Source organism: Cornus florida, unplaced genomic scaffold (genome assembly GCF_030987335.1).
Source record: "Cornus florida cultivar Cherokee Brave unplaced genomic scaffold, ASM3098733v1 CherokeeBrave_3.0.0_Hap2_Chr05, whole genome shotgun sequence".
Classification (NCBI taxonomy): Eukaryota; Viridiplantae; Streptophyta; class Magnoliopsida; order Cornales; family Cornaceae; genus Cornus; species Cornus florida.
This window is the reverse complement of record NW_026775575.1, coordinates 118,791,946-118,809,178: the sequence shown is the minus strand read 5'-3', so window position 1 is coordinate 118,809,178 and position 17,233 is coordinate 118,791,946. Positions and strand designations below refer to the sequence as shown.

Genomic DNA, 17,233 nt, shown 5'->3' with positions numbered 1-17,233 from the left:
TTTTAGTTTTATCTCATAATTCTCATTAGTTGACTTTTGCATCTTTCTATTATTATGTTTAATTATTTACTGTTGAACTCAAATACTTGATTTAGTTGGCTTTGGCATCTTTATGTTGAATATTCAACTTAAGTAATTGATTTAGTTGACTTTTGCATCTTTATATATAGGTTTTTTTTTTTCAACGTGCGCCTTGCTTCAGTCGGGCGTGCGCCTCGCCTTGCGCCTCAGGCTCCAGGAGGCCTTTGCGCTTTTGTGCGCCTTGAGCCTTTAACAACTATGGGATTTGATGATTGGGTTGTTTGGAATCCCGTGGGTTATGCCTAGATCCTCTAAAGGGTTGATTGAGGCTTGGAGAGTATTTTTAGTGGGGGCTCTCATTCGGGACGCTTGGAGGGCTACGCCTCTTTGTATTTGGTGGTGCATTTGGCTTGAGAGAAATCGGAAATATTTTGATGAAAAGGAAAAGCCTATCTCTATGCTTAAGTTCTTTATTATTTTCACTTTTTTTTTGTTGGGTTTCAGGGAGAGATTTTAGATCTGTAGAGGAGTTGGTTGTTTTTTTTGCCTCTTTGAAGGCTTAAGGCGCTTTTGGCCTTGTTTTGTCCTTGGGATTCGCTCCCCTTTTGAGCGGTTTTTTAAATAAAAATTTACTTATCAAAAAAAAAAAAAAAAAAGAATTTGTGTTTTTTCCTTATTTTGAGTAGTTTTCTGATTTTCTCCAGCTTTCCTTTTTGAGTAGTTTTCAGATTTTCAGCAGTTTTACTATTTTGATTTTATTTTATATTTGGTAGTTAGCTAATGTAAGGTTAGGATTGGGGATGAAGAAACTCTATATAAAGCCTTGTAATATCTAGGGTTTGCAGATTAGTGAATAAATTATTATTTTTACAGCAAATAAAGTTTGTTTTGCAACTTTGCAGTTCTCCTTTCTCTAGCATTATTCTTTTATTTTGTTTTAATATTGTTGTGAAGACGATCTGATTGTATCCTCTTGGTAAGGTGGGATCAGTTTGGTATCAGAGCTTTGGTTTCGGCTTCCCGACTACTCAATCATGCATCTACGACAACTATCGAGAGGAGTAAATCGTAGAGTGCCCTTACCCAAACAACATGAAGACGAGATAAAGTTTTTGTGGAGGCAAGTTGAGTTGTTGACTCAACTATTGGGTCAGCATAGTGTCAACGTGCTGGTTGATGACAATGTTTCGGTGGATGATGATATGTTAGACACCGAGACTATTACGAAAAATTGTATTTTTCATGTCACCATAGATCACTCGACGAGCGGACTGATCGGTGTTGGCCGATAGATGTCAATTTCTAGATTTTTTATTTTATGAGGACAATCTTGAAGAGGATTTTTTCAATCCTTTTTGCAGTACCGGAACATCTAGACCTACACCTATTCCACTTGATGAAAGGCGTTGGGTTGGTGGCTTTAGGGTGATTAATATTATTTTTTTAATAGATTAGCTGCAACGATTGTTTACTCGTTTGATTTCCTCCTCCTAGCATTCTTTTCCTCCGTTTATTTCTTGCTTGCTTTAGACGACAATTGTTTGTCCTCTCTTGGTAAGACGGCATCAGTTTAAACTGATGCCGCCTTACCAAGAGGATACAATCAGATCGTCTTCACAACAATATTAAAACGAAATAAAAGAATAATGCTAGAGAAAGGAGAACTGCAAAGTTGCAAAACAATCGTAAAAATAATAATCTATTCACTAATATGTAAACCCCAGCAATTACAAGGCTTTATATAGAGTTTCTTCCTCCCTAATCCTTGCCTTATATTAGCTAACTACCAAATATAAAATAAAATCAAAATAGTAAAGCTGCTGAAAATCTGAAAACTACTTAAAAAGGTAAGCTGATGAAAATCAGAAAACTACTTAAAATAAGGAAAAAACACAAATTCTTCCTGCAGCAATCTCCCCGTGTTGGAAAAAACTCGCCCTCGAGTTTGAAACAATTTTCCACGATCAATCAAATATCCGAGCATGGCTTTCCATCTCTTCTTTCTTCTTTTCCAAACTCGAATCAAATTCGTTAATCTTCTTGTACTAACAAAGAATACACTCGCATAATAAACATGGATTTTTCTGGAGGTCCTTTGAAATTGGGTAGGTTTGCAATACTCGGTGGAACATGTATCTTGAACTACAAGTGTAATCAACTTTAATTTTTCTTCCAACAATCGCCTAGCAGTTGTAGTACGCTCAAAGAATTCATCCCAAATCATCTTCCTCGATGTCAAATACCATGAGAGGACTGGTTCAAGCTTCTCAGATCTGCAACAGAGAAGCATTTTCAGAGTTTCCGAGTCAAGGAAACCCATGCTGAACGAGATAGAACTCAGGCCATAGATCAGAGTTAAGAGGCTACTTAAATCCAGCAGGCACCCCCCATACACACTACTACAGGCAGCACAACACCCGCCATCTTTTAGTATTTCCAAAATTTTGCTACTCAGTCAGCACCACTCCCACAGTCATTGTGCACAACTTACAGCTGCTTATTTTTTTTATTTTGTAATTCCAATTTTCCAAGTTTTAGTTGAAAGTCTAGTAGACTTGGCAAAAGTAGATACATTACTTATCCAAAAAAAAAATTAACAACAGTGAAGCATAAGAAGCATAGAAATATTTTCCAAGTCATCATATTTTTGACTGAGCTTATGTAAGAAGCATAAGGCTAGTAGGGCTAAAGCAGGTAAGATTGTTTCAAATACTATTTCTGAGGGAGATGACTTGTCATGGGAGGGCTAGGTGTCTACCCTTTATAAGACTAGTAGGACTATAGCAAGAAAGATGGTTTCAAATACCATTTCTGTGGGAGATGACTTATCATGGGAGGGCTCAGTGTCTTCCCTTTCATACGTCTGAAAGAATTGGAGAAGCACATTGCATTCTTTGGAGAATGAATGATGTGTCTCTTTTTTCTTTTCTTTGCTGGACAAATGGATGAGGAATCTAAATTTGGTGGAGGATTGGTGGGTGATGGCCATATTCCTTTTTCGTTGCTTGTTAATGAGCTAGTGAGCCAAATGGTTGGTGTAACTAACTAAATATGAGACGCTAAGCCAGGAAGATCCTTTTCTGGTGTAAATGTTATCTCGTGCTTGCTTTAAGTCCGTTCTCTGCATGATAATTTCCAGGAGAGAACAGGACAGGCAAAGGAGGAGGGGGTGCGGTGCGGTGCGGTGGGTATTGGTTAGCTTCTTTGTCTCTTACTTTCTATGCAAATAAATCTTCTTTTTCTTACTGGTGCATCTATGGGTCTACGTTCCAGGATAATAACGGAAGCAAATTTTTGCATTCCCTTGGATGCTTTTATTTTTTGGCACACTTTGCAATCTGATTTTGTTGTTTTAATCACAATGAACCATTAATTTCTTTAGCTTATATATTAAATTCCTGACCGTTTTACCCCTAAACCCTTTCCTTGCTAGTTTAGCATCCAAACCCACATTAATTGCTCACCTGAATTTCAATTAACCATGTTTTTTTGGAAGTCTAGCAACCAAAAATAGTTGAAATAATCACATGATCATTTAATTTACTGGATTGGGCAATATCTCCATATATAAGATTTAAATTTTCTTACAAGAATATCTATTGGTCGTTGTGTTACCCAAAAGATCAATGAAGTTGGAAATATTTCATACCGTGCTAATGATAATCATGGAAAATATTATTTAGTTTTCTGTGTAGAGCACCAAGGCCACATAAAACAAAGTTGAGCCATTCACAATATTAAGGTTACTTTCTTGGAGAATCTTATAATGCTTTTTCAAGCCTGATCTAATTTTGATTTGTATAAGCTTCCTCACATTGCCTGTGTCATTTATCTTTACACGGGCGGTTCCAAGTCTGGAAAAAGGAGGAGGGTTGCGTTAGGTAGCTTAACAGCCACCATAAAACTTTAGTCAGGATGATATTGTTAATATTGCGTAGAGAAGAAGAGAGAAAAAATCCTGTCGTATTGTAAGAGTACAGTACAATACATAATAATATAATAAGCCCTAAATGATGCCGCCTTACCAAGGGGAGACGATCAAATTGTCTTAATAGCAATTTTGAAATGAAATAGAAAAATAATGACACGAGAAAAGGAGAAATTGCAGAGAGTAAAAATAATCTCTTCAACTAAAATTGATTGAACCCTAGAAATTACAAAGCTTTATATAGAATTTCTTCCTCCCCAATCCTAGCGTTATATTAGCTAACTACCAAGTATAAAATAAAACCGAAACAGGGAAATTGCTGAAAATCAGAAAACTACTCAAAAAGGAAAGCTATGAAAATAAGAAAATTACTCAAAATAAGGAAACTTTCAAAATATGGAAAGTTTCTGAAAAACAAAAATTCCCTTTCATAAATTTGAAATTCTGCCTGCATGAGTCTCCCCGTGTTCGAAAAAACTCACCCTCGAGTTTGGAGCAATTTTCCAGGATCAATCAAAAATCCAAGCATGGCTTTCCATCCTTCTTTCTTCTTTTCCGAACTCAAATCAAATACATTAATCTTCTTATACTAACAAAGAATACAGTTGCATAATAAACATGGATTTTTCTAGAGGTCCTTTGAAATTGGGTAGGTTTGCAAAACTCGGTGGAACATGTATCTTGACGTACAAGTGTAATCAACTTTAATTTTTCTTCCAACAATTGCCTAGCAGTTGTAGTATGTTCCAAGAATTCATGCCAAATTATATCATAAAAATGAAATTCATTATTTTTCATCCCCATGATCCAGAAGCTTCATCATCAACCACGTATCCTTCATTTTAAGATTCTTCTTTTATAACTTCCTTATCAAAGATCCCTAATTCACCCCAATCCATAGATATTTTTGACTCGTATGATTCAATGTGTGGTTCTTCATAAATAATTGGAGGCTTACTCCAGTCAACGAATGATTCTACAATAGCTTCCACTTCTTCTTGTGGTGGTTCTTCTTCTCCACTAAGATATCCTGCAAATTCAGGAATTTCCTCCTCAAAGTCGCCATCCCAATGCCTTTCATAAAATAAAATAGGTGTTGCAGTGATGCCAAAAGGAGTAACGAAATCCTCTTCATGATTATCCTCATGAAAAATAGGAATCTGAAAATTGATATATGTCGGACAACAACAATCAGTCCGCTCATTGAGTGATCTATGGCGACGCGAAAAATAGAATGAATTTTTCGCAATAGTCTCGGTATCTGACACATCATCATCCACCGAAACATTGTCATCAACCTGCGTGTTGACAACCTGTTGACCCAATAGTTGAGTCGATTTCCTCCTCTAGGTAGTTGTCGTGGTCCGTGGAGGTATGATTGAGCAGCCGGGAAGCTGAAACCAAAACTCTGATACCAAACTGATGCCGCCTTACCAAGAGGAAAAGATCAAATTGTCTTCATAGCAATTTTGAAACGAAATAGAAAAATAATGACGCAAGAGAAAAGGAGAAATTGCAAAGAATTGCAAAGCAAATTTTATTTGATGTAAAAATAATCTCTTCAACTAAAACTGATTGAACCCTAGAAATTACAAGGCTTTATATAGAATTTCTTCCTCCCCAATCCTAGCCTTACATTAGCTAATTACCAAATATAAAATAAAACCAAAACAGGAAAAATGCTAAAAATCAGAAAACTACTCAAAAAGGAAAGCTGATGAAAATAAGAAAATTACTAAAAATAAGGAAACTTTCAAAATATGGAAAGTTTCTGAAAAATAAAAATTCCCTTGCATAAATTTGAAATTCTGCCTGCATCACTAAACTAATAAACTGAGGAAAGGACAATACTACGCTCGATAATAAAATAAGCCCTACTCTAACACCCCCCTCAAACCTCACAATGTGACAATGAGAAGCATCGCGTGTTTGCTAAGAAGAAAACGAAAACGTAAAATAGTGTGGGACTTTGTGAAGAAGTTAGCCAACTACATAGAAGAATAAACAAATTGTGGAGAAATGGTCCCAAGCTGAAGGTGATGGCGCACGAAATGACAAATCAATTTCGAGGGGATTGGTGCGTTCATGAAAAATAGAATTGTGTGCAATCTGAATAACACTCTTGTTATCATAGTATCTAGAAGTTGGAGCAGGCAAAGAAACACCCAAATTAGCAAGCAACCACCGTAGCCAAACTATCCCCGGTGTAGTTGCAGCCATGGCTCGATGCTTAGCTTCAGCAAAAGAACTGTTTGCTTCTTACTTTTCCATGAAATTAGATAATCACTTAGAAAATCCAAGGTTGTTAGGATCGGGATTCTACGTAGAATCGATGAGGGGTCTATAGGATTTGGATCGAGAATCGTAAAATTTTGTAAAATTATTAGAAATTGTTGAAAATTATGTCTCAAATTCCTATTCTAATTAAGTTTCTATTTTAGAGTTGTATTTTGTAAGGAAATTTCTTGTTAAGCAGGTAATCCTTGTACAACAAGGAATTGGGTTTGAAACTCTATAAATAGATACATAGGTTATTGGTTGAGACTTATGAGATTGAGAGAAATGTAGACTCATGAGGGGGTTGATGGGTAAAGGTAGTTTATGGGTTGGTAGAGTAGGAAAAACACTGGTGACATTGGTAACGAGGAGATAGGCTCATGGAGTGGTGCATGGTGAAAAGACATTTAAACGGTGCTAATACTCTAGTGTTGTAATATCTCTATAAAATAATATTGAAATCTCTTCTCATCCGTGGATGTAGGCCCGTTTTTGGCCATACCACGTTATATCCTGTTGTGTTTGTGTGTTTTTGCTTTGTTGGCTTTCATGGGACTTTGTTATTATGCGCTTCCGCTGTCACAACAAATTGGTATCAGAGCCGAAGGTGAAGGAGATCCAAAAAACGAGTCTCAATAGGTGCTGCAACTCAGTTGCAAAGGTGGAGTCAATCGGCTTGGTCGTGATGGTCAAAAATTCGTGATTGGTTACATGATATGGAGCTCAAGTAATCAAGGTGAAGCCTGGAGGTTCGATAAATCAGAGTTCTGTACAACGTGGACAATCAGAGTTTTGCTGGAAGATCATCAAGATTGAAATTGCAATGAATTGTTCTAATTAATGCCGTGGGAAGCGATGATTGGCTAGATGGAATTGGAGCCAAGGTGGAGATTGTTGAAAATTGTCTCAAATTCCTATTCTAATTTTCTATTTTAGAGTTGTATCATGTAAGGAAATTTCTTGTTAAGTAATCTTTGTACAACAAGGAATTGGGTTTAGAACTCTATAAATAGGTACCTAGGTTATGAGTTGTGACTTGTGAGATTGAGAGAGATGTAGACTTGTGAGGGAGTTGATGGGCATAGGTAGTTTATAGATGGGTAAAGTAGGAAAAACACCGGTGACACTGGTAGCGAGGAGATAGGCTCGTGGAGTGGTACATTGTAAAAAGGTATGTAACGGCGTTGATACTCTAGTGTTGTAATATCTCTACGAAATCATAGTGGAATCTCTTCTCATCTGTGGATGTAGGCCGGTTTTGGCTGAACAACGTTATATTTTGGACTTTGTATTCACTTCCGCTGTCACAACCGAAATGTAACTCAAAGTAACTTTCTAAATCAAATATTTTCGATATAAGTAGAGAATAAGGCTAAATAACGAAATGAGACACCCTAGCAAAATCAATTAACATTAAAAGATACTAAGACGACAAACACTTAAAATCAATTTCTTGATTTCAACAAGAATTCAGCATAACAATCAAGCAAAATCTCAGAGAATAAATTAAAGTAGAGCCTAAACAAATAGAAAAAGGGAACAGAGAAGTAGAGGGAGAAAACTACAATTTAGTTGGCTAATTGTCTGAGCAATTTAGTTGAAATGTAAAATTTTGGTTAAAAAAAAAAAGGAACAAAACTGAGATAGAAAGAGCACGGGACAAAAATGAGGTATCAGAGTGAAGCGATGGAACTTTTTAACTGAATGGCCGAAGTTTGTTTTGTTTTAAAATGGACAAATAATATGTGGAAAAATAGAATTTTTTTCAGTTCCTTGTACTGAAAAAGAAAGAAGAAAAGAGAAATTAAGAAGAATAAAACAAAATAGAGGAAATTTTTTAAGTTTTGAACAATACCTTTGAAGTTCATAGTTTGATCATCTCTACATTTGACGTTCAGTTCTTTGGTTTTTGTTTTTAATTTTTAAGATTTTAAATTAGGCTAAAGAGTTGGACTTTATATTTAAAATGGTTAAATTTATTAGTCCAAAAGTAATTGTAGGCCCAAATAAATCTGGAATAACAAAATAACACTATTTAGTAGAATCGGTTGGATCGTGCGATCCTATGCGATTCTACAATCTTACTGAGATTCTACCTCCCAGCGATTTTGAATGGGATCGGGATCGGTTTGGCAATTTGGGATTGTAGAAACATACTATTCTAAGATCCAGAATTGAAATTTTAACAACTATAAGAAAAACATGGAAACCAGTGCTAGACTTAATGATCTGTGGAATCCCCAGCCAAGTCAGCATCAGAAAAGGCTTGAAGCTCTAAAAGCTGATGTAGAAGGAAACAACAAACTTTGGTGCAAAGTACCTTGAAGATAGCACAAGATACGAAGAACCGTAACCCAGTGAACAGTAGTAGGAGACGATACTAACTGGCTGACAATGTGAATAACATAGGTAAGATCAGGTCGAGTGATAGTGAGATATTCAAAACTGCCAACTATAGTAAAATATAAAGTAGGATTAGCCAAACGGACACCAACAGTAGGAGTATTGCGAACATTAAGCTCGAGGGGAGTCTCAACTGTCCAAGTATCAGTGAGCTCTGCGAATAACATATGCTGCATACTTGTGATGCCGCCCTACCAAGAGGATACGATCAAATCATCTTCACAACAATATTAAAACGAAATAAAAGAATAATGCTAGAGAAAGGAGAATTGCAAAGTTGCAAAGCAAACTTTATTTGCTGTAAAAATAATAATCAATTCACTAATCCCTAAACCCTAGCAATTACAAGGCTTTATATAGAGTTTCTTCCTCCCCAATCCTAGCCTTATATTAGCTAACTACCAAATATAATATAATATCAAAATAGGAAAGCTGCTGAAAAACAGAAAACTATTCAAAAAAAAGGAAAGCTGATGAAAATCATAAAATTACTCAAAATATAAACAAATTCCATTGCAGGAAATTTGAAATTCTGCCTGCATCAGTCTCCCCGTGTTGGAAAAAACTTGCCCTCGAGTTTGGAGCAATTTTCCACAATCAATCAAAAATCCGAGCATGGCTTTCCATCCCTTCTTTCTTCTTTTCCGACCTTGAATCAAAGACGTTAATTTTCTTATACTGACAAAGAATACACTCGCATACTAAACATGGATTTTTCTAGAGGTCCTTTGAAATTTGGGTAGGTTTACAAAACTCGGTGGTACATGTATCTTGAACTAAAAGTGTAATCAACTTTAATTTTTCTTGTACGCTCCAAGAATTCATTACAAATTATGTTTATAAAAGTGAAATTCATTATTTTTCATCCCCATGGATCCAGAAGCTTCATCATCAACCACGTATCCTTCATTATGAAATTCTTCTTTTGTAACTTCCTTATAAAAGATCTCTAATTCATCGCAATTCATAGATTTTTTTGACTCGTGTGGTTTAATGTGTGGTTCTTCATAAAAAATTGGAGGCTTACTCCAGTCAACAAATGATTCTATAGTAGATTCCTCCTCTTCTTGTGGCTGTTCTTCTCCTCCACTAAGATATCCTGCAAATTCAGGAATTTCCTCCTCAAAGTCATCATCTCAACGCCTTTCATCAAATAAAATAGGTGTTGTATTGCTGCAAAAAGGATTAACAAAATCCTCTTCAAGATTATCCTCATGAAAAACAAAAATCTGAAAATTGATATATGTCGGCCAACAACGATCAGTCCACTCGTCGAGTGATCTATGGCGATGCTAAAAATGGAACGAATTTTTCGCAATAGTTTCTGTGTCTGACACATCCTTATCCACCGAAACATTGTCACCAACCGGCGGGTTGACAACACGTTGACCCAATAGTTGAGTCAACAACTCAACTTGTCTCCACAAAAACTCTATCTCGCTTTCGTGTTGCTTGGGTAAGGGTTCAGACAGAACCTGCATCTTAATAGTTGTCGTTGAGGCATGACTGAGCAGTCGGAAAGCCGAACCAAAGCTCTGATACCAAATTGATGCCGCCCTACCAAGAGGATACGATCAAATCGTCTTCACAACAATATTAAAACGAAATAAAAGAATAATGCTAGAGAAAGGAGAATTGCAAAGTTGCAAAGCAAACTTTATTTGCTGTAAAAATAATAATCTATTCACTAATCCCTAAACCGTAGCAATTACAAGTCTTTATATAGAGTTTCTTCCTCCCCAATCCTAGCCTTATATATTAGCTAAGTACCAAATATAAAATAATATCAAAATAGATGAAAATCATAAAACTACTCAAAATAAGGAAAGTTTCAAAATATGGAAAGTTTCTGAAAAAGACAAATTCCATTGCAGGAAATTTGAAATTCTGCCTGCATCACTTGGACTGAGAGAGTAAATTACCTTTGAGAGAATGAGCTACTTCAATGCCAATAAAATAACAAAGAGACCAAGGTCCTCATCTCAAACTGCTGCTGTAATTGAGACTTAAAAGTCACGTCATCAACGTACAAAAGAAGAATAATACAGACATAAGTGGAGCAAAGAAAACGAGTAGAATCATGATTACTAGAACGAAAACCCAAAGCACAGATCACCTAGAGAGCGCAAACCAAGCTCTAGGAGCTTGTTTGAGACCATACAATGCCTTTTTAAGTCTGCACACCTCACCAGGACTATGAGAAGGAGTCATATAAACTACTTCATTCAAGTCCCCATTCAAAGAAGGCATTTTTGACATCGAGCTGTGACAAATCCCACTGGTGAACAAAGTAATAGCAATCAATGTGTGAATCTTTGTCATTTTGGCTACAGGAGCAAAGGTTTCCTTAGAGTCAATTCCATATTCTTGCGTAAATCCTCTTTCAACTAGACATGCTTTATATCATTCAACAGAGCCGTCAGACTTGGTCTTTATTTTATACACCCACCTGCATCCAACTACACATTTATCAGAGGGTAACGACACCAAGTCTCATGTGCCAGTCTTATGCAAAGCAGAGAGCTTTTCATCCATTACCTGTTGCCAAAGGGGATTATAGGAGTTAGGCTCAGAAAGAGAATGAATAGATGCCAAAAAAGAACAGAAAGTAGTAGAATAACAAAAATTAGAAAAACCCAAACAATCAGGACTCTTACGAATGCGCTGTGGATAGCGAGGATGGGAGGATCCACGTCATTAGAAACTAATTAAGAGTCAATTGAGAGAGATGGAGGAGATGTACCTGCACAAGAAATTACTTTACTCATGCGAGTGTAAGTGTGAATAATAGGAGGAACAACAGAAGAAGATGCTGGTGCATAAGAAGATGTCGTTGCAGAAGAAGATGAAACATCAGACAAAGGTACATCATCAACGGAAGACGTACCAAAAATTTCATCAGGAAAGGGATCAATATAAAGGAAATCAGACTAACTCAAAGTAGTAGAGCTTTTTTTTTGATAAGTAAAATCTCAAACACTGCCAACTAAGCTACCATACACTTGTAAAAATGAATCAATTAATGTTGCACCCATGACTTGAACCTAAAACCTTAAACACAAATCAACTCAAAGTAGTAGAGCTTGAGGGAATAGAAAAGAAAGGAATATGCTCAAGAAACACCACAAGATGAGACGCATACAACTTTTGAGCAACATGATCATAACATCGATACCTCTTTTGGCCTTCACCATAACCAAGAAATACACACATAGCATAAAGTACAGATAATTTAGTACGAGCTGCTTGAGGGAGAAGAACAAAACAGGTGCAACCAAAAACTTTCAAGGAAAAATAATCTGGGGGCTTACCATATAATCATTCAAAAGGAGAAAACAGGTGCAACCAAAAACTTATAGGTAACAATAGTTGGTATTCTATTTATTATATGAACAACAGTGAGAACAGCCTCCCCACTAAGCTATTGGGAATATGAGCAGATAACAGAAGGGAACGAGCAGTCTCCATGTTGTGCCGATGCTCTCGCTCAGCAACACCATTCTGCTTAGGAGTTCTTACACAGGAAGATTGCTTAATAGTGCCATCAGATTTCAACAAATCAAAGAAAGAACTATATGAAAATTGAGTGCGGATCATAGAAAAGAATTCAGAATGATGTTTCATAATATAAATCCAACAATATCAACTATAATCATCAAAAAGAGACATAATATCTAGACCTTCCTTTAGTAGGAATAGGAGCAGATACCCACACATTGAATGAACTAAGTCAAAAGGCGCCATAGAAGTAGTAGCACTCTTGTTAAAGGGTAAAGCAGAAAATTTTATAAGTCTGCAACCACTACAATCAGAAATATTATGACTTTGCAAATTCCCCAAAACATCATTGAAGACTAAAGGGAACCAGAAAATGTCCAAGACGAGAATGCCATCAGAAAAATTAGAGGACTTCGGACTAAAACAAAAAGAAGACAGGTGAACAGAAGAAGCTCCTCTAAAACAAACAATCCTCCCTCTACGGCCTGTCGCAATCTGCTTCTTGGAACGAGAATCTTGCACAACACAGCTAGTTGAAGAGAAATAAACATAAAAAAACCCAGAATCAAACAACTGACTAACAAAAATTAAATTCAAAGTAAGTTGAGGAACACAATAGACACCGAGAAAACACAAATGAGGAGAGAGTATAGTTCCAATGTCAGCTAATAACATAGTAGTACCATTGGCAGCAAAAATTGAAGTAGCCGAAGGAGGAGAGAAAATAGATGTGAACAAAGAAAAATCACTCGTCATATGGTGTGTAGCTCCAAAGTCAAACACCCAGGTGGTCTGAGATATACCTGGAGAAGCTGAAGAGGACAAACTTACTGAGGAATAGACTGAAGGAGCTTGAAGAGAATGTATTACTGATAGCCATCGAAAAATAAATCAACCGAGTATTACTGCAACAGTCTTGAGTATCAGGAATTCAACCAATATCTTGTCAACCCAACAAAATATTAATACGTAAATCAGAAAAATCAGCCAAGATGTGACTAAAGAACCAGAGTCGAGATCGTCAACTTGCTGCAAACAGATGATGCATGTAGTCAACTACTGTAGCCAAGAGTTGCGATTGATGCTATTGGTGCAACTGCAATATGGGCCGACTCAAAATGAGTCAAACTTGATGTAACATGTTGCTGCAAAGTCGAGAATGCAAATTGATTCTAATTTGAAATCGATGCAAAGGCGAACAGCAAAACCGAAACTCCAAATTTGAAAACTGAAGAAACAGAGAAGAAACCTCAACACTGCAATGAGATAGCAATTTCAACTGTAATGCAGACTGCAATGACGTCATGAACTGAGATTGTGCGATTCAAACAGAGAATGAGTACGGCTGAAACAGAGATGAGGGAGCGAACTGCAAACTGCGATGATATTGCGAACTATGCAATTGAGATGTAAAGAATAGTCGAGCACAGAACTTCAAGTCTGTTGCAGATTTTATTGAAGGTCCTGCTCTGATACCACGTTAATATTGTGCAGAGAAGAGGAGAGAAAAAATCCAGTCGTGTATATTCGATTGTTACAGGAGAGTACAATACAATACATAGTATAATAATCCCTAAACTAATAAACTGAGGTAAGGACAATATCACCCTCAATAATAAGATAAATCCTACTCCAACAGATATAAACATGAGTCCTAAGAATATCTTTTATCCAGAAGTTTCCACTGATATTCAAACATGTTTCTGTTAATTCGTGTTGACAAACACCATATTATTTTGTCTTGGACCTTAAATATGCCTCGAGGCTGGGCAGCACTTCATTGCCGAAATATCGAGTGGCCTGGTGTGGGAGCACTAGTAAGTATATGTTATGAGCAAGGCTCAGCCTGGCCTGCCCCAGTTAGCTAATCACAGCCCTTGGCTGTAGTTATTATTATATCTCTTAAATTAATCTTAGTCCTGTTCCTTACCTGGAATTGAAAAAAATAAAAATAAATAAATAAATAAATAAGTCTAGTCCTGTTGGTAGATGTCTAGTTACTCCAAATGCTTGCAGTATTTTATGGAAATATATATATATATATATATTATTTTCAGGAAACATTAAGAGTGAAGGATGAAGAGCTCCAACATTTGGCAAGGGACCTTCGTGCTCGGGATTCGACAATAAAAGAGATAGCAGAGAAACTATCTGAAACTGCTGAAGCCGCTGAAGCCGCGGCATCTGCAGCTCATACCATGGATGAGCAAAGGAGAATAGCTTGTGCAGAGATTGAGCACTTAAAAAATGATTCAGAAAAGCAGCTAGAAACATCCATGTTGAAGGTACAAATATATTCTCATCTTCTGCACTGGTCAGTGTATGATATGAACATTCTTATGCAGTCATGAGTTTTTGACATTTGTGGTTGATTTTGTTTTTAATTAGAGGTTTCATTTTAATTTGTAGCTAAGGAAGTCTGAAGAAAAGGTTATGGCTCTAGGTAAGGAAAAAGATCAACTGATCAAGCAGAGAGACTCTGCTATACAGGAGGCACATTTATGGCGTTCTGAGCTTGCAAAAGCTAGAGATTGTGTTGTGATATTGGAAGGAGCTGTTGTTAGAGCTGAGGAGAAGGTCAGGGTTGCAGAGGCAGATGCTGAAGCTAAATTAAAGGAAGCTGCACAGAAAGAGGCAGTTGCTGCAAAGGAGAAGCAAGACCTTCTGGCATATGTGAATATGTTACAAGCACAACTTCAAAGGTTTATGATCTGATCCATGCCAAAATATGGATGGAGCAGTTTTTAACTTCTTTTTTTACATTAACATATTTTGGGACACAGGTATGAGGTATTCCTGTTTTGAATGAAAAACTGATTTTCAAGTACAGTGATGTAAATCAAGCATTGCAAGAATGAGGGGGGAAGGGAGAGTGAAATTGTTGGGGACGTCAATGCTGCAGAGTTTGACCAAACTATATAAATTAGTAGAGGGTAAATGTGGGAGAATACTTGGATACCGTTTCTAGTTTGCAGTCTGATATCTCCAATTAGATTTCACAGGCTTCCATTTTGATATGATTGCAATGATATGATTTATCCCCTATATCAAATTGTGAATTATTAAGGTGAGGAATATCTAGTTACTTCATTAAGAAGCAAGGTCTGGATCCTTCTTAGTTAATTCCTCTCCATTTTGTGCAGGGAGTACTCTCACTAGTTTATAGTATATAGACGAGAGGCTCTGCAATACTGAGAGCTACTCTGCATAGATGGGAGTATTCTTATACTCTCAAATACAAAGGGCTACTCTGGTTCTCTTGTAATTCAATCCCCTGCGACCTTCCCACGTCTTGTTCCCACCCCTTCTTTTTTTAACTCCCTGTAATTTTTGGCTTAGAAAAGAGGGATTTTCCAGATTTAAATAATGGTATGGTAATGACATCACTACTATGAAAGTGATATTTACTTGTAAGGTTTGATATTTAAGGCTGAAGAAAGTTATAGATCAATCATTTTTCCTGTTAACAGGCAACAGGTTGATACAAAGCAAGTTTTTGAGGAGAAAGCTGAGTCTTGCTCGGATATTGGAAATGCTCTACCACTGACGAAGCATGTGGATCCTCCAGGGGAGAATGTGGACAAAGCATGTTTGAGTGTTAGGGCAATCCCGGTTTCTGGGGAGAGTGTTGTCCACTTGGCAGTGGAGCAAGCCAATATCCAGCCAATTGAAGATGGTGGATGGAGTGACATTCAGGCAACAGATGCAAGGATAGCCGATGTGAGAGAGATTGCCGCCGAGATAGAAGGGAGCAGCTTAGATATACCTGTTGTTGGCCTACCAGTTAATACCCACAATGGGCAAGGAGAAGTAAATTCTTTCCATCAGCCTTAATTTATTCACTTTTACAGCTTAAAGAGTAAACCATCTCCAAATGTAAGGATTGACACAAAGGAATGCAACTTTCTTTTACCTTTTAGTTCTGTATCTGGTTGTTCATTCATGATTAAGCTCTATCCGTGTGCTGATTGATGTCAATGACATACTTCTTTACTGGAGGGAGTATGCAATTTATTGAAATTTTCCAGAGCTTCACAATAAACATAGTATTACGATGGTTGAGTGCAAAAATTCCGTCTAACTGTGAGAAAATTGATCACTTTTGTTGAAGATATAATATACAAACTTTTGAATCACATTCGTATGTTTCAGAGTCATGAATGGCCTAAGAATTTCTGGCTGGTTAGAATAGTCACATGTTGATATAAATCTCATAATTAGTAAACCTTGTTTTCACTTCTTAGACCCTGTAATTGTACGTGGAAGTACTCACCCCCTACCATTAAACTCCCAACATGGTACATGTTTACCTGGTTTGAAGCAGTGTAGGCAGTTCATTCTTTTATTGCAAGTTGAGAGCACTCCATGTAGTCTCAGGAAGATCTGTAACATTAGTACTTAGATTCAATGGGGTGTAGCGGTTTCCTATAGAATGAGGCTGCCAGGTGGATGTGAAATTTGGTTTTAGGCAGCAAAACAAATTCATATCCTGATTTATTGATTCAGAAACACTTGCCTGATTTCTTTTGTCCCATTAAATCGCTAGTGTTCCATTGGCTAAATAAAGATAAATAAATGCTGCAACAAATAACAATATATATGTTCGAGAAAAACAAGCTGCTTCTTTTCTGGAAACTGGGCAATAATCACATAAGAAACAACAATGTGAAACACAACTTGAATGTGTGGTACACTACCTTATCATCATAGCAAATCGTTTGAAACCTCTGTTACACTTTTGGCCTTGGCGGCTGCTTCAGTAGAAGCGAGGAGTAACTGATACTACAACCATTGTTGTATTCGTTGTTACATCTTTCTAAGACTCGAGCGAAGGTTCAAAGCAATACTCAAAATCAGAATTGCGATCAGAGCGGGGTGCTCAAAGTATTGCACCCCTTCCATAAACAAAAACTGAAAGAAACTGTCTGAAGAAGATAGTCTGCATAATGCATAAAAGGTCCCCCTTTCCATACACTGAAACTGCTGCACGACTTGGATCCCGGGTGGCTGCCGTGGAAACACCTCCGGTGGTTTCGGTCGATGGAGTTGCATCCTTCTTGACTTTGACTGTTGCAATTTCAGTATGATTTCCATATTCAAATACTC

General features: G+C 36.9%; 1 protein-coding gene across 2 annotated transcripts in view; it reads left to right on the top strand.

Annotated features, from left to right (window-relative positions):
- The window catches only part of LOC132309019 (uncharacterized), a 52,349-nt gene extending 36,151 nt beyond the window's left edge, over nucleotides 1-16,198 (top strand). For both annotated transcript variants that reach the window (XM_059807374.1, XM_059807373.1), the window contains 3 exons: nucleotides 14,185-14,412; nucleotides 14,537-14,829; nucleotides 15,598-16,198. In XM_059807374.1, the coding sequence (XP_059663357.1) occupies nucleotides 14,185-14,412; nucleotides 14,537-14,829; nucleotides 15,598-15,961 (885 nt within the window). In that variant the 3' untranslated portion in view covers nucleotides 15,962-16,198. The remainder of the gene's footprint in view (nucleotides 1-14,184; nucleotides 14,413-14,536; nucleotides 14,830-15,597) is intronic.
- The last annotated feature ends 1,035 nt before the right edge of the window (nucleotides 16,199-17,233 follow it).